Source organism: Meles meles, chromosome 2, assembly GCF_922984935.1.
Source record: "Meles meles chromosome 2, mMelMel3.1 paternal haplotype, whole genome shotgun sequence".
NCBI classification, from domain to species: domain Eukaryota; kingdom Metazoa; phylum Chordata; class Mammalia; order Carnivora; family Mustelidae; genus Meles; species Meles meles.
In genome coordinates this window covers 63,390,062-63,416,803 of record NC_060067.1, presented here as the reverse complement: position 1 = coordinate 63,416,803, position 26,742 = coordinate 63,390,062, and the positions used below count along the sequence as shown (strand labels likewise).

General features: G+C 47.8%; 1 protein-coding gene across 6 annotated transcripts in view; it reads right to left on the bottom strand.

The window, feature by feature from the left end:
• The window catches only part of SLC2A9 (solute carrier family 2 member 9), a 237,817-nt gene that overhangs the window by 161,487 nt on the left and 49,588 nt on the right, over nucleotides 1-26,742 (bottom strand). For 5 of the 6 annotated variants that reach the window (XM_045997129.1, XM_045997130.1, XM_045997131.1 and 2 more), the window contains one exon: nucleotides 13,749-13,909. In XM_045997129.1, coding sequence (XP_045853085.1) covers nucleotides 13,749-13,909 — 161 coding nt within the window. Of the gene's footprint in view, nucleotides 1-13,748; nucleotides 13,910-20,079; nucleotides 20,354-26,742 lie in introns of all 6 variants that reach the window. The other variant, XM_045997133.1, reaches the window with a different exon arrangement.

The following is a 26,742-nucleotide window of genomic DNA, read 5'->3' as shown; positions in this document are numbered from 1 at the left end:
CTAGACATGGGTCTGCCACCGGGAGTAAGTCAGTCCCTGTCCTTGCCCTCATAAGGGTTTTAAATCTAGTTAGGGACACAGAAAAATGATCTGTCACACAGAAGTCAATTAGAAGTAAAGATACTGATGCTGAGAGTGTATAAGTGGGACCTGTGCCTGCCATTGGCCTGTCTATCCAGGGAACCCTTCTTCTGCTCTGCTATCTCCAAGAGAACTACATTTCCCAAACTCTCTGTTCCCTGCTCTCTGGTAAGCCTGGCCAAAGAGGGGCCTGATGTTAATCTCCCCTGGCGAAAAGGGGAGGGTGGGTATCTCCCTCCCTATCTCCCTGCTCCCATAGCAGCAGGTGCATCTGCTCTGCAGCCCCAGCCTTTTTTCCGGGATGCCAGCACCCTGCCCCTCGCCACTGAGTGGGCCTGACTCATAGGCCCCAGCAGTGCTGCCTCAGTCTTTTACCCTTCCATCCCAGGCATGGCAGCAGCTTGTCTGTGAAAAATTTATTTCCCACAAAAAGTGGAAGGGTTATCCCTGCAGCTCCATCTCTGGCCTCAGTTCTACTCCTTGAGCCCTCACAACACAAACCCCTGTGGATGCAGAGCCCAGTGCAAGTCAAGTTTGAGAAGAGGTTGTTGAGAGAGAGGAGAGATGGGAGAAATGCTGAGGCCAGACTCAGAGGATTCTTGGATGTTGAGCAAAACAACATGTTCTGTAACATATAGACTGAGAAATGAAAGGTTTGATCAGAAGTCAGACATCGACTCCTATGACCCTGTTCCAGTTAAGCTGGACCTCTGATGCTAGGATGATGGTCATGACATCTATAGCAATAATGTTGGCATTAGTTGGTGGTTCTCAAGGCTGGCTTCTCTTCAGATCCACCAACACCACATAAGAAGAGAGAATCTTTGGTCCATCCCTAGAGAATCCAAATACTTGATGCAGACTCAACAAGAGACCATCTGAAGAGTCTAGAAAGAGCATGGCTTTTACATAAATGGTCTTATTTCATTCATTTCATCTCTCACATCTGTAGCCGGCAGTACCCATGACCTGGACAATTCACTGAGGAGGTGGTGGAGGCATTACAAGGGGGCAGCCACCTGTGTGTGGCTAAAGCTGCCCCAGAAAGGTAGGATGCATCAGTCTCCTGCACACTGGCTGTCCACTACTGGAGAGAAGCCACCCTTCACCCTACCATTCCCATACGAACATAGCAACTATGTCTTGGCCCTCGTCCCTCTGCAGCCACTGTCCCTTGTGTCAGCTTCCTTTTAGAGTGAAACTCCTTAAAGTGTACTGTCTGCTCCCTCCCCTTCTTTCCTCATCCCACTGATTGGATCCTTGCTACCACTCCATGGAGACTGCCTCTGTGAAGATGACCAGGAACACACAACCTGACAAACACAGTTGTTGTCTCCCCCAGGACAGCCTCTCAACAGCATCTGATAGGGTTGACTATGTACTCTTCCTGAAACACAGTCTTCTCAGGATATCTGGGATCCAGTCTCTCCTGTTTTCTCCCTACCAGCCTCCCCTTCTCATCTCAAGGCTGGTCTGTCCTCTCTCTCCACTCCCTCCCTGGGTGATTTCACCTAGTCCTGTTACCTTAATTGATGGAAATTCCCAACTGCATCTCTGGCCTAGAGTCATCTCAACCCAGACTTACATACCCAGCTGCCTCCTAGGCATTTCCACTTGCATGTCCAACAGGCATCTCAATCCGCGCATATTTAAAATGGAACTCTTGAATTCCCAATGCTAATCCCCCAACAAATACATCCAAACCCCTCTTTCCTCAGTCTTCCCCATCTGAGTAAATAAAGACTCCACCTTCCTAGTGGCTTACATCAAAAATCTAGGAATACTATTTCCCTCTCTTATTTTCCTTCTGACCTCCATGCACTCCATCATGGAGTCTTACCGACACCGCTTCCAAAATATATCCCAGGGCAAAGTACTTCTCCATTTCCAGTCCACAGTGCCATAGTGGAGCAGACCACCGTCTCCTTACACTCCGACAAATGCAGGAGCCATAGGGGACTCCTGCTTCCACTTCTGGCCTGCTGTATACATGGTCCACACAACAGCTACAGCGATCCTTGCCAAACAAACACTGACATACTTCGCCTTACTTAGAACCTTCTAGGGCTTGCCACCGCACTGAGGATCAACTCCTCACCTGGGCCTACAAAACCTTGCATGAGATGACCTTTGCTACATCATCTGATATTCATGTCTTCACGGTCATGAGCCTTCCTGCCATCTCTTGGGGGTGCCAGGCTCCTTCCTGACCCATGACCCTTGTCCTGGGAGCCCCTCTATTCATTGTCCAAGTCTTATCTCACTCAAGTGGTTCAAATGCCATCTCTGATACTATCTGATGCAGCCACTCCCCCCAGCTGCAGGGCCCATCCCCCATAACCTTACCACCCTTTCCATTTTTCTTTGTGGCCCAGAAAACAAAGAATATGAGCCCACATTTCTTATGTTTATGTTGGCATATGCCCTCCTAGAGTATCAGCTCCATGGGCGCAGAGATTCTGCCTTGTCGCTGTAGCGCCAAGAACTAAATCTGTTCCTGGCATATGCAAGTACCCCATATTTCTTTGTTGGATAAATGAAGGAGTAAATTCTAGAAGGCAAGTCATCTTAAGCCAAGCTTCCTCCTTTTTGCTCACTCTGACCTATTCTTAGTCTTCTTTTAGCTTCTAAGTCTATGGGCAGGATAAATACTGTTCTCCTGAACCCACCTCCAAAAACATTCCCACTTGGACAGCCCATCCACATGCTAACTCAACAACCCTGGGCAGATTTCCTACACCCTCTGAACCTTGGTTTCCACACCTGTAAAATGGATATAACAGTGTTTATCTTGTAAGGCTCCTGTAAGAATCAGATGATTTATGAAAAGTGTTGAGGATGGCACCTAGAACTTATTTGATGTCTCAATAAACTAAAAAAGAAATAAAATAAAATCCATGGTGATAGGTAATATTCACTGGGTACTTGCTATGTGCAAGGCACTATTTTAAGTACTTTCTACTCACTGGACACCTATGAGTTAGGTAATCTTGCTACCCCATTTCCCACGTGAAGGAAACTGATCTAGAACTTGAGTACTTGGTCAAGTGGATATACTATTGAATGGGAGATTTACCATCCCAGTAACCCTGACACAGAGCTATCCACAGTGGTGGCTGCTATATTACTTACAGCCATTTATTCTTTCAATGATCATTCATTCATTCCACTAACATTCATTCACTCTACACACATTTGAGTGTGGACTGAGTGATGAACACCATTCTAGGGTCTGGCATATAACTGTGAACATGCCCAAGAGCCTGCTTTTATGTTCTTTTCAATAAACAAATAAAACTAAAATATATGTAGCATGTCAGATGGTGACAAGTGTTGTAGAGAAAACTAATGCAGGGAGGGGGAGGAAGTTTACACAGGGAGACATCTGGGAAGGTGACATTAAGCACAGACATTAAGCACAGAAGGAATGCAGATGAGCCATACGGATGTCAGGCAGCAGCAATATTAGTAGGGAGGTATAAAGATGTGGGCTATTTTCAGGTATGCCAGTGAGGCCAGGAGGCTGGAGGCAGAGGAGGGCAGGAGAACAAGTAGTGGAATGAAGGCAGAGAGATGGGCAGGGGAGCTCATGAGGGTCTTGTATGAGCCACCATGACAACCTGGGTTCTCACCTGGAAAGAGATGGGCAGCCCCTGGAAGATTCTAAGGAGAGGGATGGGATGGCCCCCTGACTGACATCTTTTATTAACAAGATCATACAGTCTTCTATGTTGACCATGGGCTGTAGAAGTCAGAGTGGAAACAGGGAGACCAGCTGGGAACATCTGACGATGGATCACTCAAGTACTTATGGTGACTGGACCAGGATGGCAGCAGTGGAGACATGGTCAGATCCTGGTGTGTTCTGAAGACAGCTGATGGGATTTACAGATGGACTGGACAGAAGCAGAGAGAAAGAGGAGCCGAGGATGCCACAAAGTGCTTTGGACCTAGCTCATGCCCTGGACGTGATGGTGTATTTTGTGCTATGCAGAGAATGTTAGAATCACATTCAGGTCTGACTTGAAATATTTGCAAACAGGGCCACACACCCTCTAAGCAAGCTCATCATATTAATATATTCTTTCCCAAAATAATCCCCAGCCTGACAGTGTCCCAGTGAGGATGGAAACCTTACCTGCAAAATAATTTACAAAGTTGACTCACTGGGGTTCAGACATGGGGATTTTAATGATTTTCAGCCATTTTCCCAGGGGATGAACATGGCAACAGAAACAAGAGAGATAGGGCCATGACATTTCTGAGCACAGAACCCCACCTGGGACACCTGACCCATTACCCTAAGGTTTCCCGTAGTGCAGAATCTTCCTGTGCAGCCCAGAAGATCAGCAGCTCCCAGCAGAAGAGGCCAAATACGAAGAAGAGTGATAAGGTGATGAGGAGGGTGGAGAGTAGGTCACCTGAGAAAGGGCCAAAGGGACTCAGCATACTGAGCCTGGACAAGAGAAGGCTCAGAGAAAATGTGAGGGCTTCCACTATGTCACACGTTAGCTCAATGCACAGGACCAAGTGGTGGAAGACACAGGGAATATTTAGGTTGGATTTAGAAAGTACTTCTGTAAAAGCCTAGTGGAATGGGGAGCCTTTGGATATACGGCTGACACCACCTACCCTTCCAACAATTCTTTAGCCTGGCTTAGCCTATAAACCAAGATCATACCTTGTTCCCACCAATCCTCACCTTCCTCATGTCCACCCATTCCTGATTACCCAGCTGGAATTCCATGATCCATCATTTTAAACAGCCATACACCCTCAGCTCCTTGACCCACTGACCCAATTGCCTTCATTACACATGCTTGGCAAACCCCAACCCTGGTTAGATCCTGACCTACCTCACCCATGCACCACAGAGCTCAGCTTGGCTTGAGAAAAACCCACAACTGTGTTGACTGGTGTCACTTGAAATTCAGGAGCACTGATCTCAAGTGAGCTTTCGGGACCCCTAGCAGCCATTCTGTGGTTCCCTGGATTATTCGGTCTCCTGTTCTCCTACAGGACTATTTCGCACATCTTCTCCCTCTCCAAATCCCCTATCTTTCTTCTCAGCTGATGACCCTGCTTTTTACGCCACCGCAAAAGCAGAAACAATCCGGAGAGGATGTCATGTGTTCCCTCCACACGCATCGACTCCCTGCTTCTGTGCACACACACTGTCTCCCCTCGTGTTCCTATGGATGTACCATCCCTGTTCTCATCTGAGGCTGACCCCTCCAGTTACTGACCAGTTCCCCTGCCCCTCTCACCTGCGCTAGAGTAGCTTCAGCAAGTTTCATCTCTTGCTCCTGACTACCGATTTCCCCCTCTGCTGGAACAACTCATTTACACCCTGCTGTAGCTCCCATCTTAGAAGGAAACTATACTCATCTAGACTCATTGTCTCAAGTTATTCTTCTCTCTTAAACCCACTCCAGTGTTGGTCTTCCCCATCATACCTTTGGAACACCCATTCACATTGCTAAATCCATCAACCACAGCTCAGGCCTGGTCTTCGTTTCTCAGCAGTGCTGAACACAGGGGATCACCATTTCCTTCCTTCATGTGTTTTCCAGCCCTCATGCAGCGGTGGGTCTCTTCTTCCTCACTGGCTGATCCTTATCATCTTCCCAACCCTCTCAGTGTTGGAAGGCTCCTGGTCTCAGCCCTTGAGCCCATTCCTTTGGCCTCCATACACTTCCTAGGTGATCTCATTTCCCTGCTTTTATTGTTACTTATGTACTGACGAAACCCAGACATACATCTGAGCTCTGCGCTCCCCTCTGAGGGCTAGTTCCATATATCTAACCACTTGCTGCATGTCTTCACGAGGGGGTCTAACAGGCAATTCACAGTGAATGTACCTAAAACTGAGTTCCTAATATTATTCTTCCCTTGTCCCAAAAAACCCCTATTCCTCACATGGGCTTCCCTACCTCAAAACAAAACAAACAAACCAAAAAAACCCAAACCAAAACAACACACAACAATCCTTGCAGATGCTCAGGCCAAAAATGTTAGCATTATTTTTTACTTCTCTGTTTCACTCCCCACATATCATACATCAGTAAGGTCTGTCTTCTCTACTTCCAAAATATGTCCCAAATGCATAAAATTCTTACGGCCTTTCACTGTGTCTTCTTACACACCTGGTATGCTCCTAACTGGCCTCCCCAGATGCACTAATAACAGCAAGTCTTTCAAACTGTGAGGCAGACCCACTCTTAAAACACTCCAGTAACTTCCCGTCTTGCTCAGAGTAAAAGCCAAAGTCCCAACTCTGCCCCACGAGGCCCTCTGGATCCAATCTCAGTGATCTCCCCAGCTTCAGTTTCTACTCATTGACTTGGCCCCAGCCACACTGACATCTTGTCTTAGCTCCAAGGAAGCTGAACCTGTTCACTCCCCAGGATATTTGTGCTTACTCCTCCCTCTGCAAGGAGACCTGTGACCCCAGGGACTTTATTCCCTTTGTTCACCCCTGAGTGCTTGGCACATAGCAAGTGCTCAATAAATACTTTTTGGGAAAATAAACGCATGAGTGAATGAAATGCAAGCAGGAGAAAAGCGGCCACCTTGGGAAGTAATAGTAGAAAACCTCTCAAGCATCAAGCATTCTTTCATGAGTTCTTCCATATATCCAACAAACGTTTATTGCTTGCCTAGCGTGTACAAGCTTCTGCACCACGTGGGCTCATATAAACACAAGTTTCCTGCATCAAGGAGTTCCCCTTGCAGGGAAAAGACATAAATGTAATTGTAATTAAGTGGTAACAGCATAAAATGCTAAGTGATGTGACAGAGGGAAGGAGAAAGTCCTATGTGAGCCCAGAGGAGGTCAGTGTTTGGTTCTAACAGATGTGCGCCAGGCAGTGTGGGGCAGGAGTCACTATTTGTTGACTTTTAACTGTCATTTCCAGCTTGTGCATCAGTAATGCCAAATGGGTCCTGTCCACAATCAGACAAACAGATGGTGCGGAAACAACTTGTTGCAAAGTTGCTGCACGTTTGGGGTTGGCCGACTCTCTGTTTTAGACTTTGGGCTGCTGCCTTCCTGAAGTCCACGTCTGCCAGGCTCGGTCTTTCTCCCCATAATCCAACTTGAACCCCAGGATGACTTTCTTCTCCCAGAGTCCTTGCCACCCTCACAGTGCATGGCAAGCCTCCAAAGCTGGCAGAATGGAGGTGGAGTATCAGGAGTCCCAGTGGGTACCTGTCCCTCAGCTCTCCCTCTCATCCCCTGCTTTGTGTCTGTGGCTGCTCAAGACTCCCAGCTGGCCCTTCTCCAGAAGACTGCCTACCCCAGAAGATGCCCCCTCCTCCAGAGCAGCCTGCAGCCACTGACTGGAGAGTGGTGGGAGGAGAATGTGGCCCCAGGTGGGAGAGCTCAGGGGTATGATTCATGCACCAGACTCCTGCAGGCCAGCCAAAGCCAGACTGGATCAGACAGCACAGCCTGTCTAGCTCTCTTCCCCCTTTTCTCTCTTCTGCTTCTACCACCTTCAGGGGAACTCCTGAAGAGCCCTCCCTCCACAAAACATATCATCCCCCTTGAAGGCTCTGCTCCTGGAACTCGATATCCTAAGACAGCTCCAGCCTGAAAGAGGAGACAGTCAGCAACCAGTGTGTCTGTTCTATTACGGATTGAACTGTGTGCCAATTCCCCCATTAAAGCCCTAACCACCCCCCCCCATGACTGTACATGGAAATTGGGCATTCAAGGAAGTAATTATGGTCCTAAGGATGGGGTCCTAATCCGATGGGACCAGGGTCCTTATATGAAGAACAGACACCAGGCATGCTCTCACATAGGGAAAGAGGCCATGTGAAGACACCATGAGAAGAGAGGCCCCAGCAAGCCCAAGAGAATGGACTCAGGAGTAGCCAATCCCACTGCCATCTTTATCTTGGACTTGCAGACTCTCCAATTGCGAGAGAAGAAATTTCTGTTGTTCAAGCCTTGTATGTGCTTGCCATGTATCCTGAGGGTTCCTCCAGCAAGCATCTAAAGAGCTAATGTTCTTTCTCATTCCCATAAAGTAAAGATGCACTTTAAAATCTCGATAGGGGGCACCTGGGGGGCTCAGTGGGTTAAGCCTCTGCCTTCAGCTCGGGTCATGATCTCAGGGTCCTGGAATCGAGCCCCGCATCGGGCTCTCTGCTCAGCGGGGAGCCTGCTTCCCCCTCTCTCTCTCTGCCTACTTGTGATCTCTCTCGCTCTCTCTCTCCCTGTAGCAAATAAATTAAAATCTTAAAAATAAATAAATAAATAAATAAAAAATAAAAATAAAATCTCGAAGTAGGGGGCACCTGGGTGGCTCAGTGGGTTAAGCCTCTGCCTTCAGCTCAGGTCATAATCCCAGGGTCCTGGGTTCGAGCCCTGCATTGGGCTCTCTGCTCAGTGGGAGCCTCCTTCCTCCTGTCTCTCTCTCTGCCTGCCTCTCTGCCTACTTGTGATCTCTGTCTGTCAAATAAATAAATTAAAATCTTTAAAAAATAAAATAAAATATTGAAGTAGAACAAGAAGAGAAAAATAACACTTTTGAGAACCTGCTATTTGCCTGGCATGATGTATGGGAGACTGGTTGTTACTGCTTGTTCAATCCCATTACCCTTCTTCTGGTGGTCCCCTGGATTTCCTCCAAGAAACATTCCCGCCCTCACTTTATGTCACAACCCCACCCCACTGTGGCTCCAGGAATGGGCACATGATGCAGTAATTTTACATTAAATTTAGAATGCTACTTACCAGGATTTCTCAACCTGGGAACTATTAACATTTAGGACCAGAAAATTCTCTGTGAGTGGGGGCTGTTCTGGGTATTGCAGGATGCTCAGCTCAGCCTCCTTGGTCTCTGCTAGGTGCTGGTAGCACTCCCTCACTGTGACAACCAGAAACACCTCTCGATATTGTCAAATGTCCCTGGCAGGGACAAAACTGGCCCTCGTTGAGAAGCTCCAAGGGTATGCAACCTCACACAAGTAGATGAGATGCAGGCCTGAGACTTTGCTAAAACTCCTGGCAAGAGAAGCCTGTGTTGGGGATGCTGAGCAGGATCAATGTTACCCTGGGCTGCCAGGGCCATCTTGCCCTCACCAGGGAGAGAGCACCTATACCTGAAGCCAACACAGAGCAAGGCAGAGCTGAGACAGAGAAAACAGACAGGTGGATTCAGCTGAGCTATATTCCAGTTGCATGAGCCAATTAGTTCCATCTGGGCCGGAGCCAGACTGGTTTGGGTTCCTGTCACAGGCGTGAGTGACATGATGCATTTTGTAAATAGTATCTCCTGCCGCTCTCACAAGCCATCCCCTTAGGGGAGCTTGCTTACCTGGACTTTACAGATTTAAAACTGAAAGAGGCACCAGCTGCCTCTTCTTGCATCTCTACTCCCCATCCTCCCTCCGCAGGAATTTCAAATGCCGCCATGACGTGCAGAGTGGATTGCTGACAGCTAAGCAGCAGGCTTGCACTCTGCCGTTTGTCGCTGAGACCCAAGTACGGGTCACAGTGTCTGACTCCCAGTCAGTGTTCAAAAATATTTACTGGGTGGACGAATGTGGTTATGCGGCTTGCTCAAGAAGATGCCTGAGCTGGTGGTGGGTGTTACGGAGGGCACGTATTGCATGGAGCACTGGGTGTGGTGCATAAACAATGAATTCTGATACACTGAGAATAAATTAAAAAAATAAAAAATTAAAAAAAAAATTAAAAACAGGGCTTCCCTATGACCCTGCAATTGCTCTACTGGGTATTTACCCCAAAGATACAGATGTAGTGAAAAGAAGGGCCATCTGTACCCCAATGTTCATAGCAGCAATGGCCACGGTCACCAAACTGTGGAAAGAACCAAGATGCCCTTCAACGGATGAATGGATAAGGAAGATGTGGTCCATATACAGTATGGAGTATTATGCCTCCTTCAGAAAGGATGAATATCCAACTTTTGTATCAACATGGATGGGACTGGAAGAGATTATGCTGAATGGAATAAGTCAAGCAGAGAGAGTCAATTATCATATGGTTTCACTTACTTGTGGAGCATAAGGAATAACACGGAGGACATTGGGAAATGGAGAGGAGAAGTGAGTTGGGGGAAATCAGAGGGGGAGATGAACCATGAGAGACTATGGACCCTGAAAAACAATCTGAGGATTTTGAAGGGGTGGGGGGTGGGAGGTTGGGTGAGCCTGGTGGTGGGTGTTATGGAGGACATGTATTGCATGGAACACTGGGTGTGGTACATAAACAATGAATTCTGGTACACTGAAAAGAAATTTAAAAATAAATAAATTAATTAAACAAAAGATGCCTACGGACCCAATTCAAAGCCCAAGTGAGTTTCCCTCTGTTTTTTCGCACATTTCCTCTGCTCTGCTCTAAAGGGAAAAACTAGATCCAGCAATAAGTGTTAAGGAGACCAACTTCAGTGCGACTGGAAGAACATATTCACAGCCAGCTCTGTCAAATGATGGGCTCATGGGCTGCAGGAAGACCATGTGAGGATGGGGACAAGGATGACAATGACACGAGCCAACATAAAGTGGGCATTGACACACCATGTCAACCACTGGGATGAGCACTTTATACCCACCATCTCATTTCATCTTCATGACAACCCTTGGACAGACCATTGTTTTATCTTCATTTTGCTATTAACTAAGCCAAACTTGGAGAACTTGAGTGACTCATACATGGCCCCAACCTCTAGCCAGCATCCATGTGCCAACATGGTCACCAACCTATCTCATGAGGGAAGGAGGGCTCTGTCACTAGAGCCAGGTGGCTGGAGACAGATGACCCCAAAGAAGCAGAGGGATTCAACCAGAATTCTCCAAGCCAAAGACTCCAGGAGACAAGGAACTTGTACCCCCAAGAGAGATAAATTCAGCATGTCTTAGCAAGGAATAGCTCCCTACTGGACCTGCCGGGGACCAGACCCACCTGACTCCAAGGATCCCCAACTCCACCTAAACTTTCCCCCACCAGTCTCAAGTTTGAGCCCCTACTGTGGGACCCCATCCCAGCCTTGCACATTAAGCCCAGCCTCTTCTTTCTCCCCAACAGCCCCCTGCCCCGGGAGACAAACAATGAGGCATCAAGAAGTAGTTTCAATAGACACCACATGATAGGAATGTCATAGGCTCTGGTCAAATAGACCGGATCTGAATCTCAGGTCAACCTTGTTCTCTGTCACCTCGGGCAAGTTGCTAGGCCTCTAAGGGCCTCAGACTCATCAACTGTAGAAAAGGACAACAAAACAGAGTTGCAGAATTGAGGAAATATGGAATGTCAAGCACTGCTGTGCAGCAGGGAGTGAATAAATGGCAGCAGACTTCTTTGGGTTTTGCTCCTTTTCCTCCCAACAGAGTTCCTACTCAAGCTGAGACTTCATCTCAGTTCAACCTTTATTCCTGTGATGATGAAAAAAAGGAACTGGCAGCTAGCCAGGGCACAAGGACCAACACCTTTTGATAGCATCTCTCTCCAGCCTAGAACTCCTCCTTCACTTAGAAAATCACTTTCTTTGAAACCTACTGTCTCTTTTCCATTCCTACCATTTTTGTTTTTGCACCATGCTGCTGGAAGTGGCAAAGCCACTTTCATTGCCTTCGTTTTACATGTGGGGAAGGTGCTGGATGAGAGGTGAGGGGGCACATCACACACCTGGCAAGCTGGGGCATTAGGACTTGTTGGGCCACAGCATCCTGACCCCGACTACAATGTGGCTGTCCCTGTACCATCCACTTGGGTTCAGAGACTCCTTATGGGGCAGCTTGGGGGTGTAAGTGCCATGGCCAGATACAAGGCAGGTGTATGTGACAGGCCATAAATCCAGGGGCCAGGGGTGACTCTATCTAACTAGAATAGGTCAGAGAACTGGGGCTTAGTAACAGTGCCTCATGGACCCTGGTCAGTAAGGACGATCGGGGGGCCAGCTAGTCACCTCCCTGTGGTCAAACAGTCACGGATTTTATAGTACCACTGCCAGCAGAGCCCTACTCAAGATTTGCTTGGCACAGTGGAAGGGGCACCCGGCTGTATAGCTGGGTCCAACCTGAGCTCAGGCACCATGTAAGCTCTCAACTCCATGCCCCATCCAAGATCTCAGGCAGTGGAGCAAATGAAAAAAGACAGTATGTACGTGTGTGTGTGTGTGTGTGTGTGTGTGTGTGTGAGCGCGCACATGCGCACGCCTGGAACACTGGGGGACCTCAGCAAATGGCAGCCTTCATTCCACTATGCAATAGCTGTATTTCTCTGGGGGGCAGAGTTCCCATAAGTTACCACCTGGAAGTGGCCTTAGGGTCGAGGTAGATGTCAGCACCTCTCCTGCCTCACTGGGGGACCACATGAGCATGATATGCATGTTTTCAGGATGGCTCCCTGCCCCAGCCTCAAAAGAGCCTGCTCTGAAACACCATCAGCTTTAACTTGCTCCTTGCTGGGCATGGGAGGCCCAGGGTAAAGGAAGGGGTAGCGCCTTTTGAAATAGTGCTTCTGTAGCCCTGAGGAGTGGAAAGATTTTGGGGGTCTGCTGAATCTCCTTTCCAGTTAAGGTCAATGCAATATGGAGAGCTGGGAGCACCTGCTATGTGAGGGTGTCAGGAGGGTGAGGAGGAAGACAGCAAGCCATGTGGTAAATAAGAGAAGAGCTTCTACTTAGTGGGTTCCTGTTAATGGGCTCTTCTCCCTCCACTCACTTTCTCTGATCCCTGTAACATTTCCTGCAGGCACTTTATAGAGGAGGAAATTGAACTTCAGATACATTTAAAGGACTTGGCCAAAGGCACACAACTGGAGAGTGGAAGGCTCATGAGTCAAGTTCGGACACGAATGCTGCAGAGACTCTACTTTCCCCTAACACCTCAATATCCCCCAGGGAAGTTCCAAGTGAAGATGCAGAGAAAGTGTCTGGGGAAATGTACTGATAATCAATCTGATCTCAGAGAAGTCTTCAGGACAGAAATAAGTGAGAAATGAAGCTCAGGAGGTAAACTGGACCTGACTAGAGAGGACCCGGGTGGGAAATTTCAACATGAAGTGTTTGACACTCACTGCAGCTGTATTTGCAAAACAAAAGGTCTGAAAAAAACCTCACTGTCCATCCATGGGAGATTGGTTTAGTAAGTTATCATTCAGTGATATAATAAAACACTATGCTATAAGGACTTGTCTGGAACAATCGCTAACATGCTCTGCTGACCCTTCTCCATCTGCCCCTGCAGCCAGATCCATCTCCTCCCTCCCTGTCCTGCTCTGAGCGCTGGGAGCTGGTCCTCCCCGACTACACCAGCAGGCTCCTGGTGTTTCTGGTTACAACTTGGGTTTGACGAATGACTGGCACTGGCGGTTGGTTAGACGGTCGGAGGAGAGAGAAGGCAGGACATTTCTCCCTTACTCCCTCCCTGTTCAGACAATGCAGCCTGACATAGCCCAGTTCACACAGCCCTCACAGCCTCAGCTCCTGCTTGTCGGCCTTGTCCATGGTCATCACTCCTCCCTGACCTCAGGAGCCCTATCTCCTCCTCTTGCTTTTCTGGCATTAAAATCTCTCCAGCTGAACTGTTTAAATGGAATTCTCTTGCCTTCTGGGACCTTCACTATGATACAGACATATTATAAATACCACAGAGAGGATCCCCAAGCAGAGACAACCCCCACTAACCTCCCAAGAACTTTTCCGATCAGTTTCACCATTAAAGTCCCCACGAGACCACCGATGGCGAATATGGACACCGTCACAGACCAGAGTAGAGTCAGAGTATCTGGGTCTATAGGATGCCCATGCCTTCTTTCCCACGATTCATTGTAGAAGGACTTGATGTACTGAAAACAAAGAATAAGCCATGTTATTCCATCCTGCTGCTTGAAACCAACCAGTAGGTAAACAAAAACAGCTTTTATAGAGCATTTTCTGTACACGGCATTTTGCTAAGTTTTGTTTGAGCATTATTCCATTGAATCCTTCTAACAAATTTTGTGGATGGGCCTTATTTTGCCTCATTTTGCAGACAGGGAAACGGAAGCTCAGAGAGACAAAATGATTTGCTCTCTAAGTGGCAAACCTGGAAGTCAAACTCAGATCTGACCCCAAATCCAGGGTAATCACTTATACCCAAGCTTCTCCAGCTCTAGCACACAGCACAACCAATGGGAAATGTGTTAAAAATGCACATCCCCGATATAACAGAAAGTCTTTCCCACCTTGAGGTAGGCAAAGACACACCATAAAACAAAACCAAAATATTCATTTGGGTTTCAGCAACATTAAAGTGTTCTATTTTTCAAAGATACCTTGAAAAAAATGAAAAGACAAGCCACAGACTGAGAAAATACATTTACAACACATATACTGTAAAGGACTTATATCCACAATACATAAAGAACTCAATAAGAAAAACAATCCAATTAAATGAGCAAAGGACTTGAACAGACTCCAAAGAAAATTTGAATGACCAGTAAGTTAATGACATGATGCTCAATGTCATTAGTCAACAGCAAATGGAAATTAAAACCATAACAAGATACCACTTGACATTGTCCAAATCTCCACTGTGGGTTTTGTGATGGGTTTGTGATGGCGACTGGGTGATTCTGATGTGCACCAAAGACTGAGGTCATGGCACTAAGCTCCTCAAGGGAGCTCTATCCCCGAGATGCTCAGTTATCCGCTGATACAGGACATGGGCCCACAAACCTTCCCAGACCTATATATGACACGGAAGAATAAGCATAGGTTCCAGAGGCACAGACCTGAGCTTGAATCCCAAAACAACAATTCCCTAATGATTTAAACCAGCCGGACCTCTGCTTCCTCATCTGCAAAATGGGAATGATGACACTGTTGTCTCAGGGCTGTTATGAGGGTCACAGAGTTTGGAGCAGTGGTCAGTGCTTGGGTGAAGCTCACGCCATCTCCAGGAGGCTAAAAACTAACAGGTATGGTAAGACCAAGTAGTGATCAGCAGTGTACTCTCATGCGCTGTGTTTAATTTGTATAACTGTTTTGGAAAACAGTTTGGCATCATCTAGTAAAGTTGAAGATGCGCCAAACCTACAGCCCAGCAAATCCATTTCTAAAAAATTCCTCTTAAAAGCTTCCTCTTTTCCACCTGTCCTAGGACATATCTACTCAAAATTCCATGTAGCATTGCTTACAACAGCCCCAAATGGGAAATAACCCAGATGCCCACCCACAGTAGAATAGATAAATTGTGGAATAGTCATCAAATGAAAAACAATAGCATCACAAACATGAATGAATTATAGCAATGTGCAAACACATATAATAAAATCTCACACAAAATAGCATTGAACAAAATAAGCCAGAAACGGAAGAATACATATAGTATGATGCCATATATAAATTTAAAAATATGCAAATATAGATGTTTTGGGGGAATTACAAATAGATTGTAAAATCACAAAGGAAAACAAAGAATAATTGCAAATGTCAGGTCAGTGGTTACTTCTGGGGGGGGGGCAGTGGAAGAAATGATCTGGGTGAGGCATCTGGAAGGATCCTCTGTTCTTAATCTTCTTATACTTAGTGGGGTGCTAGATTTATAATCATTCTTTAATGGGTTGAACTGTGTCTTCCCTCAAAATTAATAGGTTGAGTCCTAACCCACAGTGCCTCAAACTAGGGGGTATTTTGAGACAGTCTTTACAGAGGTAATCAAGTTAAAACGAGGTCATTAGGGTGGACCTAGTCCAAAATGACTAGCATCCTTACAAAAGGGGGAGACGTGGACACAGCGGCCCGGGTAGAGGGAAGACCATGTGAAGAAGCACAGGCTGGAGACGGCCACCCACAAGCCAAGGAGGGGGCCTAGAACAGACCCGTCCCTCACAGGCCCTGGAAGGAACTGACCCCGCCAGCTCCCTGATCTCACACCTCTCGTCTCCAGGCCCGGGAGACAATAAACTCCTGTTGTTTCCTTGTTTGGGCAGCCCCAGCAGGCTGACACACTGTGTCACCACTGGGCCCACCCACGCTGGTCCGGGCACCACCCACCTCGTGGGGCCACCATAGCTGCTGCCCGCTCAGCTAGCTCACCCAGGAACCGCGTGCTGTCAGAGGCTGCACATCAACGCTGACCCTTAGTGTCCGTGTCCTCTGTGGCCGCCTGTCACCCTTTGTCTGCCCAGCATCAGGAGCCCCCTTCCCATCCTGGGGAGCTTCCTGCCCCACAGTCCTGACAGATCTCCTCATGACTTTGTGTCGACGGCGCCAGATGCCTGCTCTCCAAGCAGACCCCTCGCAGCTAGCAGGCAGCCACGTGACTCAGGATCAGCCAATCAGAGGTCTGGATTCTGCGAAAGGCGGGACTCTATGAGAGGCGGGGCTCTTTGAGAGGTGGACTCTGCAGGAGGCGGGGCTGGGACTCCTTCCATGGTGGCACTTGGTCTGGGAACCGCTGCAATGAGGGAGCCCTGGTGTCCTGTTCCAGCGGAGCACTAGCTGGCAGTGGCAGCTCCTGGGCGTGAGGTGGGGCGTCACCCAGGCTGCAGAGCTTCTGGCTTGGCTCACCAGCCCTGCCAACAACCCTGCGAGCTGCTCTCTATTTTGTCAACAACTCTTTCAGCTTCAATCAGACAAAATTGCTGTTGTTGTTTCCAACTGCTGAAACTCTACCAAAACACGGAAATTATCCTATTTCAGCCCCACGGCAACCCGGGTGGCAGAATGCCTCATTGACAGATGAAGGAGCCGAGAGTTGTCAACTTGCCCACGGTCATGGTCATCTGTTAAACAGGTGGAGGAGGGGAGGGTTGTGCGAGGTCGGCCTCACATCTGAGCACTAAAGGACAGCTCCGCTATCAGGACTCCGAGCTTCACACTCAAGGTGGCAACGTTAAGCAGCCAAGTACAATGTTGCACTTATTGATTTAAAAGTATCAATTAAGTCTTTGTTATGGGCTAGACACTCTGCTGGGCCCTGAAGTACAAGGGCAACCACCAAGGGGCAGGGAACATAGTGGGAGGAAAAGTGTGATGAACTGCTAAGTAGAGAGCTGAAGGGGCCTCAGGAAGGCAGAGGTCCAGGACCCATAGGGCAACAGTGAGCATTCACAGGATGAAGACTCTTGGAGAAGGTGGTATAAGGAATCAGTCCCCAAGACTCAACAGGCACCTCTCCTGCTGCCCAATAAACAGGAACCTCCCCTCTGCCCTATATGCCAACACATAGAAGGCCATTCTTGGATGTGACCTTGGTCTATACTGCAATCTCACACTGATCCAAGCAATTACAACCACCTTGCAAGGAGCCTTGCTAACACCCACTCTAGAGAGCCTCTTAACACTACCCCTGCAGAAGCGACCAGCTTACTAGAATTGATTTGCAGAAACTGGAGGGATGCTGTTGGGAGGAAATTTTCTCTTCCTTTCCAGGCATTCAGGAGCCTGCTGAGAAAGGGGGTAGCTTTCATATCACACACTCCTGGGTGTTGCTTTGGGCATCCCTGCAGAGATTTTGTATTTCAGTCTGGGGAAGCTGGTGGATGGACGGAAGTCTCTGCAGAGAGCTGAAGACAGCTGGAAGACTTGCAGCAAAGCCCATGCCCGCTGCAGAGACACATTTCTCAATCATCCTGAAAGCTGGCTGCAAAGTGATGGCTTTAATGACTAAATGTTTGTCTTCTCCAGGGATGAATAGAGCAAAGTCCTAGATGAAAGGCAGCCTGAAGGCTTACATGATAGTAGAAGCCAGGTGATGAGGGTTGTTCTGCTAATTCATGACACAGACACTTATCAAGTTGAGATCTGTGGACCTGATACATGAGAACACTGACTCGTACTGCATAGTACAGAACAGAGGCTTTAATAAGTGTTTGTGTTTTAAATTGAGCTGCTGTGTGTCAGTCACCTGTAGTGATAAAAATAGGTAACCAACACATATTTATAACATGCCTTGCACTATCCTGAGAACTGGAAGCAGAAGAACTCATTCCATCCCCTCCACAAGCCTATGAGACAGGTCCTGCTTTTTGACTTCTCTTTAGTCAGATGAGGAACCTTAGGGATGCATACATTGGGGGCTTTTCCCAAGGTCATGCCATCAGCATGTGGGAAGGTCAGGACTCAGATGTTGGTAGCTGGACTCCAGAGCCCATCTCTTAATCACTACTCTATTCCAGCTCAGTATAGAAAAGACAAAGGTGATCATATCAGTACCTCTGTTGCACAATGAAAGACTGGGTTAGGGGAGTAGAGAGGGCATAGAATGAGCACCAGTCGACTGCTAAGTACATTATCAGACACCTATATAGCTCATCTTGTTTAACTCTTGCAGCCATGCTGAGAGGTTTTATTAAGAGCAGAAAACTCTGAGACAAACTGTAAGAGACTCTTAATCTCAGGGCCCTGAAATCCACTTGATCCACTCTGTCTCCTCACTGCTGGGCGAACTTGGGTAAATGACTTAACCTCTCTGTGCCTCAGATCCTTGATTTGTTAAATCGTTTCCCTCCTTAAAGAGTTCCTGTGAGGATTTAATGTGAGAAACAAACTGAGGGTTGCTGGGGGTGGGGGGTAGATTAAGGTGGCTGGGGGATGGACATTGGGGAGGGTATGTGCTATGGTGAGTGCTGTGAATTATGTAAGACTGATGATCCACAGACCTGTACCCCTAAGGCAAATAATACATTGTATGTTAATTTTTAAAAAGTACTTAAAAAAAAAAAAAAGAAAAGAAAACTCTGGAGTTGAGAAATGCATCTGAAAGCCATACAGAATCTAGTGGAATTACAGAGCTCCCCAACAACCCCCAGCACCCCTGTTCACAACGTCTGGGCTCTCCTCCTCTTCCTGGTCACACTGCCAGTCACATTTCTCAGTGCCTTACTTCTGGGTGTGGTCATATGGCAAAGGAGTAGGAGCAGAAGTAAATGTGTGTCACCTCCACTGAGGGATTAAGAGTTTATGTGCCTTCTCTTCGCTCACTCACTCACTCATTCCCTTTCCTTACAGTCTGATCATCCACAAAATAACCAGCAGAGACCGCTGAAGCCCTAAGAAATGGTGGAGCCACTCACCCGAAGGAGCCTGGGTCCCTGAAAGATTCCAAGAAGCAGAGTGCCGCTGCTCACCGGCTTTCGAAGGGGGCATGGATGAGACATAAACTTTCACAGTGGTAGGCCACTGAGAGTTAAGGGTTGCTTGTTAGAGCAGCTACTCTATCTGAAAACAATCCACCTGACTCCAAAGCCCAAGCCATGAAAATTACCGTGCCTTGAGTCTTTAAGAAAGAGGGAGGTGGGCGCCTGGGTGGCTCAGTGGGTTAAAGCCTCTGCCTTCGGCTCGGGTCATGATTCCAGGGTCCTGGGATAGAGCCCTGCACTGGGCTCCCTGCTCTGCGGGGAGCCTGCTTTCTCCTCTCTCTCTGCCTGCTTGTGATCTGTCAAATAAATAAATAAAATCTTAAAAAAAAAAAAAAAGAGGGAGGATTTCAGCAAAGTCATAAAGGGTGAGTAGGAGACATGAGCCTTCAGCTAGAGGCTTCCTTTTATGTTTTGGGAAACTTGTAAGACTCCATTTGAAAAAAGTATTCTGCAACGAAGTACAGTTTTAAGCTTACTTGCTAGCTAATCTCTAGGCCTGATTTGGCCTTATTCATGGATTCCACATTGCACTTTTCCTTTGGGTCTCTTTCCAAGAGGCCCATTCTTGTCTTTCTCTCTGGCTCTGCACCCCTGCTTCCTAACCACAAGGAGCCAAGGTTCCCATCCTGTCTTCTAGACACAAGCGCTACAGCCCCTCGCCTTCAAGGAGCTCCAGTCTAGCTAGCAGGTACAACGATGGAGTAAACGCACAATCACAACATGCAGTGGAAGCAAGCGCAGCAATGGCAGGAAGGAAGCAAGAAAGGCCATGGTCCCCTGGCCGGGCCATGCTCACCACATCAGGTGAGCAAGAAGAGCAGGTGGAAGTGGGCTTGGTTTGGACAGTGGTCAACAGAGGAAGCGGAATCCTCAAAGACTCAGACACTCACCATAAGTGGTCTTGACTCTTAGCCTGAGGAGTCCACACGTAATCGTGTGGGCACAGGGGAGTGGTCGGAGGATTTGAGCATACAGTCAGGAAGCTATGCTTTAGAACGTTCCCTGTAGATGCAACGTGGGGCTTGTTTCAGTAAATTTAGACTGGAGGTGGCCGGCCCAGCCAGAAAGACCCACAGCTGGCAAGGGATGTTGAGTGGAAGAGAACTCTTTCGTGAACTCATCCGGGAGTATTCATATTACAGCAAGTTTGGACTTAAGCCTAAGCTGCAAAGAAACAAGTAAGAGGTCACATAGTTAAAGCCAAGAAGGCCACTGAGTCCCCTGTTGACATCCAGCAAGTGTCTCTGCCTCTGAAGGCAGGCTTCTAAGTGGTGAAGAGCCCTGATATCCACCTGATCCACTCTGTCCCCTCGCTGCTGGGCGATCTTGGGTAAATGACTTAACCTCTCTGTGCCTCAGACCCTCGATCTGTTAAATCGTTTCCCTCCTTAAAGAGTTCCTATGAGGATTTAACGTGAGAATGAATACAAAGCACAGATCTGGGTCCCCATAAAGCACACAATACAAATCAGAAATCAGGGTGGCTACTGGCAGTGTGGAGACCGTTATTTCTGATCTGTAAAATAAAGGGCCTAGATTTGTTTAGTTCTCCAGCCTAGGAATCCCATGAATAATTTACCACCAACTCCCCAGCCAACAACTCAGAGGCTACACTTCTGGCAACGAATTGAGCGCACACAATTCCCAGCCAGGAAGACCAGCTTAGAACACCTCCAAATAATGGCAGGAAATTGCCAGACAATGGGAGGCAAATTACCTTGAAGCCTGCTTTACAATATTAATGTTCCTTACTGATTCACGCGGAGCCTGTCATGAATTCATCTAAAAATATTCTCAGGAAGGCTATACAAATACACATAAATAGCACACTTGGCATGGCATCATCAAGCAGGCCAATGGCTGTAACTCTTTTGGGGATCTGGAAGGACAGCCCACACTGCGGAACACACCGGAAAACGATATGGAAGTCCTTACCAAAGTACCCACCGCCAAACCAGGCTCCTTGAAATAAGGACCCCACAAGGACAATCCGCAAGCCCAGCAGTGCCACCGGATGTCACCTGCCTAGCAGCGGTAAGACCTCCTGTGCAGGAAAAGTGGATATATCTGGCCTGAGATGGCTCTCCTCTGAAAGGCCCGCATGTAGGTTTGACCTGCATAGACTGGTAGGCTGGTCGGGAGCTTAGATTGCTAGAGGGTTCAAACTGTCCAGAGTCCAGTTTGTGCTACATACCTGCTTTGTTTCTGGGAGTCAGAAGCTGTGCACTGGCCAAGTAGATGGTGCCCTGGGGCCCAGCCCCTAGGGGACTGCCCTGTCCCCAGGGGACAGCCTCCCACATGTGTTGTCATACTCATTGCTGGAGGATGAATGAAGCGACTTCACTGGGTGAGGACTCTGGGGGCTGGCTCCTGGCTTCCTCTAGACTTTGTCCCTGAAGGCTTTCTCTTTTGCTGATCTGGCTTTGAATCCTTTCCCTGGAATGAATCCCTTCCTTGGAGTAAATTCCAGCCTTGGGCAGAGAGGAGTGAGTCCTGACTTGCTGAGTCCTCCTAATGAATTACCAAACGTGGGGGGTGGTCCTGGGGACCTGACACAGCCCCCAGCCCTAAGGACAATGTCCAGGTCCCACTGAGACTTGGCTTGAAGTTTAGTCTGCAAGTTTGTGGTGGGGTTGTCCTCCCCACTGTGTGAGTCTCCTGGAGGACTTCAGCGAACTGACTGGGTGAGAAAGAGTCCTCTGTATTGAGACACCTGAGTATATTCTAGTCGTCCCACAGCTTTGCTTCCAGAATGATAACTATACCTGATGAAAGAGGAAACATTGTTGCAAGCAATAGTCAGGCAAATAAACTTCCAGAGCATTCTGGGTTCTCTGGATGCTTTGAGTTTAATTATATAGGACATGAAGAAAGAAAGTTTCATTTTCTACCTGGCCCCAGGCAGGAGCATGACAGTGTGTGCATTCCCAAATATCTTCCTAATTCAAGGAAAATTAATCCTGGGCCTCTCCTGCTAGAATATTCTTTTGAGCTATTGCAAAGCTGTGTTTGCAGGGGGACAGTGCATTCACATGGACACATCTGTCTTTTATTCTGAAATAACACTTCCCACTCCTTTCTTTAGGTCCTCCGGTTAGCTGGGGTAAAAATGATGAGAGTTTTCATTACTGTTCAAATTGCTTACGGCTTCTAAAAATCAGTCTTGAGGCATCGGCGGCTTTCATAGGCATCTGATCCTATCCAAGTTCAGTGTGATGGTTTTGAGAACAGGTTCTGGAGTAATTTATTTATAGAAAAGGAATAAAAGCCCCAGCCTGCAGATGGGGATCACAGGAAGGATTAAATGCAGGCACGTAGCCCCTAGCATGATGTCCAGCACGCAGTAGGCACTCAGTAAATCTCATTGCCTCTCTCTGATGGGTCAGAAACACAATGTTTCTAGTTTTACTAGTTGGGTTTGTTCACAACAGCAGTCTCAACTCTGACAGGCCCCTCCAAGTCTTCCTGACCGCATGCCTTGCTGGGCTAACCTATCCTCCGTTCCCTCCATCTGGCTGAAGAAAGCACTGCCCCCCGCCTCGACACAGAGCTTTCGCAAGCCCTGATGGGGCCATGGTCCCTTCTCTATTAGGTTCAACAAAGGCACTTCCCCCAGAGAATCTTTAGGAAGCAGGAAAACTCTGAATCAAAGCTGCAGGCTTCTGAGCTCCACTCAGCTGGGGACCTGAGAGGTTGGAGCGGGCCCTGGGTGGCAGCCACCATCTAGAACACACAGACACCAATACCCCCAGGCCTGGAAAGTTCCCTCCTCCCATCACCCGCCACTCTGCCAGCCCTGATTCAATCCAAACCAAAGCAAACCAAACCATGATCACAAATCCCAATTTAAACAATGTAGCAGCGTCTTACACTACAGCAAAATTGAGAACCATCAAAGAGACCCACATTCGGAAGATGGGACAGCCAAGGACGCCGTGGTATATACTACCCGAGATCCTGGCGATGGGGGATTTTCAAAAACATGGAAAAATGCTTATAATATAGATATTAAGCCCCCCCCCCCCACAACAGATTTAAAATAGCAGATTTGGATGCTCTTTGGAAAAACAGAATAGATTTAGAAAAAGGCTTAAAAATGACCTCTAGGTGGGGCTGAGGTTGTGAGTCTCTTTTTCAGGCACAAGCTACTATACTACCCATGAGCGGAGCGGCCTTGGGCCAACGCATCAGCCTCCCCTCTTCGGGCTCCTTCACTTGTGCAATGGGATTATTATCTCAGTGTCTGCAATGTGGGCTGCCGTACAAATGAGAAATACAGAAAGTGATTCATAGCAGTAGTTTTATTATTAAATTATTGAATTTGTGCCATTTGCTTTTGCTAATAGAAGTTGTTTGGCTTACATAACTACTGAGACAAGGTGGGGGTGGGGGAGAGGAGAGAGAGAAGAAAGAAAGAAAAGAAAACAAAAGAGAAAGACCTTGAGATATAAAAATCAAAGGCAATCTTGTTCCACACTTAAATTAACCAGAGATACCTGCTTCATCAAAATAATTGCCAGTTGTTCTTGTAATGACAAATGCATGGGTTCTCCTGTAACCTCAGCTGTCTTCCAAGCCCCAAGCCCCACGCACCTCTCTGTTTGCCTGTCCAGCACTGATGTCTTTGACGGGATCCACACTCATTGCTCTCTGCCAGGTTCCCCAAGAGCAGACCTGGGGCCCCATGGAGGAGCCCTGCCCTGGTCTCTGTTTCCCTCATGGTGCTGGAGCTCCCAGAGCAGTTACTCAGACAGCAGTATGGGGTGGGATTAATTGAAAGGACCAGAACTCGCTTCTGGGTTCTCTGCCTGCTTTCGCTGGAATCATTCCTTTGACTGACATCTCACATTTGCAGCTAATTGGGGCAGCTCTGCTCTTGCAGAGAGATGATTTTATTTTTATCCCCACTTGTTTACCTGCCTTTAGGGGAGAAAAAAAGGATGAAACTCACCATTTCTGCTGGTAACTCATAGGGAGTCAAATGAAGTGTTCTGCTGAAACCTTTGGCTTAAATACACTGCCCCCCCCCCCCAATCCACTGGGCGTGCATTCCAAGATGCCCAGCGGATGCCTGAGATCACAGAGAGAACTGAACCCTAGATCTACTATTTTTTTTCTTCTAGCTACATGCCCATACCTATGACGAAGTTTAATTTCTAAATTAGGCACGGTAAGAGATTAACAGTAACAATAACGAAGCTGAACAATTTTATTGATACACGGTAATGAAAGTTATGTGAATGCAGCCTCTTTCTCTCTCTCATGATGCCTTCTGTACTGTACCCGAGTTTCTTTTTCTCGTGACAGCATGCGGTGTGATAAAATGCCTGGGTGGGGAGATGAGGTGTGGTGAGAGACAGAGGCACCAGGACGTTGCATCAGACCCCTCCTGACCTTGGAAGATACGTCAGAGGGGAAATCATCTGCTTGCAGGACACAGCTGACGGAGGGAAACTGACATCATGGAAAGTCGACCCACAGATAAGTTGGGGGGGGCGGAGGTTGCTGTAATGACACCGGGGTGGGGGGGTTAAACTGTCTCCCGTCCCAACAGAAGACCAACTCAGAAATCAATGGAATGGTGAGTAGTTCGTTATAAAAGTCTAACCATTCACTTTCTTTTGTTGGATTCTGGTTTTGTTTCAAGTTAAGTCATAATTGACAAGGCATGGGCATGGGGTAGTAAGTTAGAGCCCAAAGTTCTCCTTTTCATTCTTCCTTTCTCACTCCTTCCTGCTCTCATTCACGAGTTCGTTTAACAAACGTCTTTGTGTATTTTCATGTTGAGAACATACATGTGTGCAACATACATCACATGTGTACAGTTGGATAATTAAGAATTTGGCTGGCCTTTGTCCCTGCACTTGGAAAATAGCCCCTAGACCCTTGGGATTTCCTGAGTGATAGGAGAGTCTTTGTTATTCACGGGGTGGGGGGGGGCGGGGAGGGAGGTGCTGATTAGCCTTCACCTGGAAATTTATGCAGATGAGGCAACTCAGGTAAGGGGCTGACCCCACTGGAAAGACCAAGCAGGTGATCAGAGGCTTGGGGCTTTACACCAGGTGATATTAGCCCTACCTCCAAGAAGGGAAGGTGGCCTGGGCATTGACTCCATCAATCATTCCTATGGAAGAAAACCCCAGTAATAACTCTAGACACAGAGTCTTGAGTGACAACCCCTCGGGGACAGTACTCTGTGAGTACTGTTATGCATCCCTCTACCAGGAGGCTCATGCATCCTACCTTTGCAGAGAGAAGACCAGAATCTTAGTGTTTCAAACCCCCGGACTTTACCCTATGTATCTCTTCTTTTGGCTGGTTCTGATTTGTCTCCCTTTGGCTATAATAAAACTAGTTGTTACAGCTTTCCTGAGTGCTGTGCGCTGTTTAAGCAACTTATCAAAACTGAGAGAGTAGTGGGAACTCCCCAGTTTGCAAGAAGGATGACCAGTCCTGGGATCCCCGAGCTTGCAGCTGGTGTCTGACAAGAGGCCAGTCTTTAGAGAACTGTGCTCTTAACTTCGAACTTGGCCTACCTCTGGGTAGTCAGCATCTGAAGTCATCACAAACCTTTGCACCAGGAGCTCCCCTGGGCATGACCAAGATTCTGTGGAATGACACTTGGACCTGTAGAATCCTGTCTGCTGTTTCAGGCACTTGCCTGAACTATAGGCCAGGAATGAGCAAACGAGTGCCAGGTGTTCACTCTCCATCCTTGGAATCAGCCCTTTAGTGTCCCTCCTACCCACCTTCCTGTCTGTTCTCCCAGCCTCAGCAGTCCCTGTTTGCTTTCTCATTTCCGTTGTCACCCATGGTTCCTATCCAACACACTCATTTAGCTCAACATTGGTCCTTCTTGGAGACTCTTTTTTTTAAAGATTTGATTTATTTATTTCTCAGAGAGAGGGCAAGAGAGCACAAGCATGGGAGCAGCAGGCAGAGGGAGAAGCAGGCTCCTCACTGAGCAGGGAGCCCAATGCAGGACTCAATCCTAGGACCCTGGGATCATGACCCAAGCCAAAGGCAGTCGCTTAACTGACTGAGCCACGCAGGTATCCATTGGCAACTCTTCTTAATGTCCACCCCAGTGATCAAAAGATCACTGCTTGAGGATGGCCCCTCTCCCAGGCCCCTTGCATGTGCCTGTGGTTTCATCCTGCTGTCCCAACCCTCTTCCCCAGATGCTCCTCTGGTTTGGCTGCAGCTGAGTCCCATCATATTTGGCTCTACCCTCATCTTTGTGGGACTTCTTAAGAGTAGAGCCTGGGCTCTGTATTGTCCACTCAGGCTCAAACCTTGCATTTCTTCAGAAGACTGCTTCCAGAATCTTCCTATAGGCTCTCAGGACAGTATCCACGAGCAAGAGGAATTTTTACTCATGCTCTGAGTTGACACCACACCTCACCCAAGACACAGTTCTGGCTTCCCAAGTATGGGCACCTACCTTAGCTCCCAGCAACAACTCCATGAACCCAGAAACCCCTACCTTTCCTCTGACACCCTCGTCCAGCCTTCAATGGCTTCTCAGGTGGGAACCCGAAAATCAGGCACCC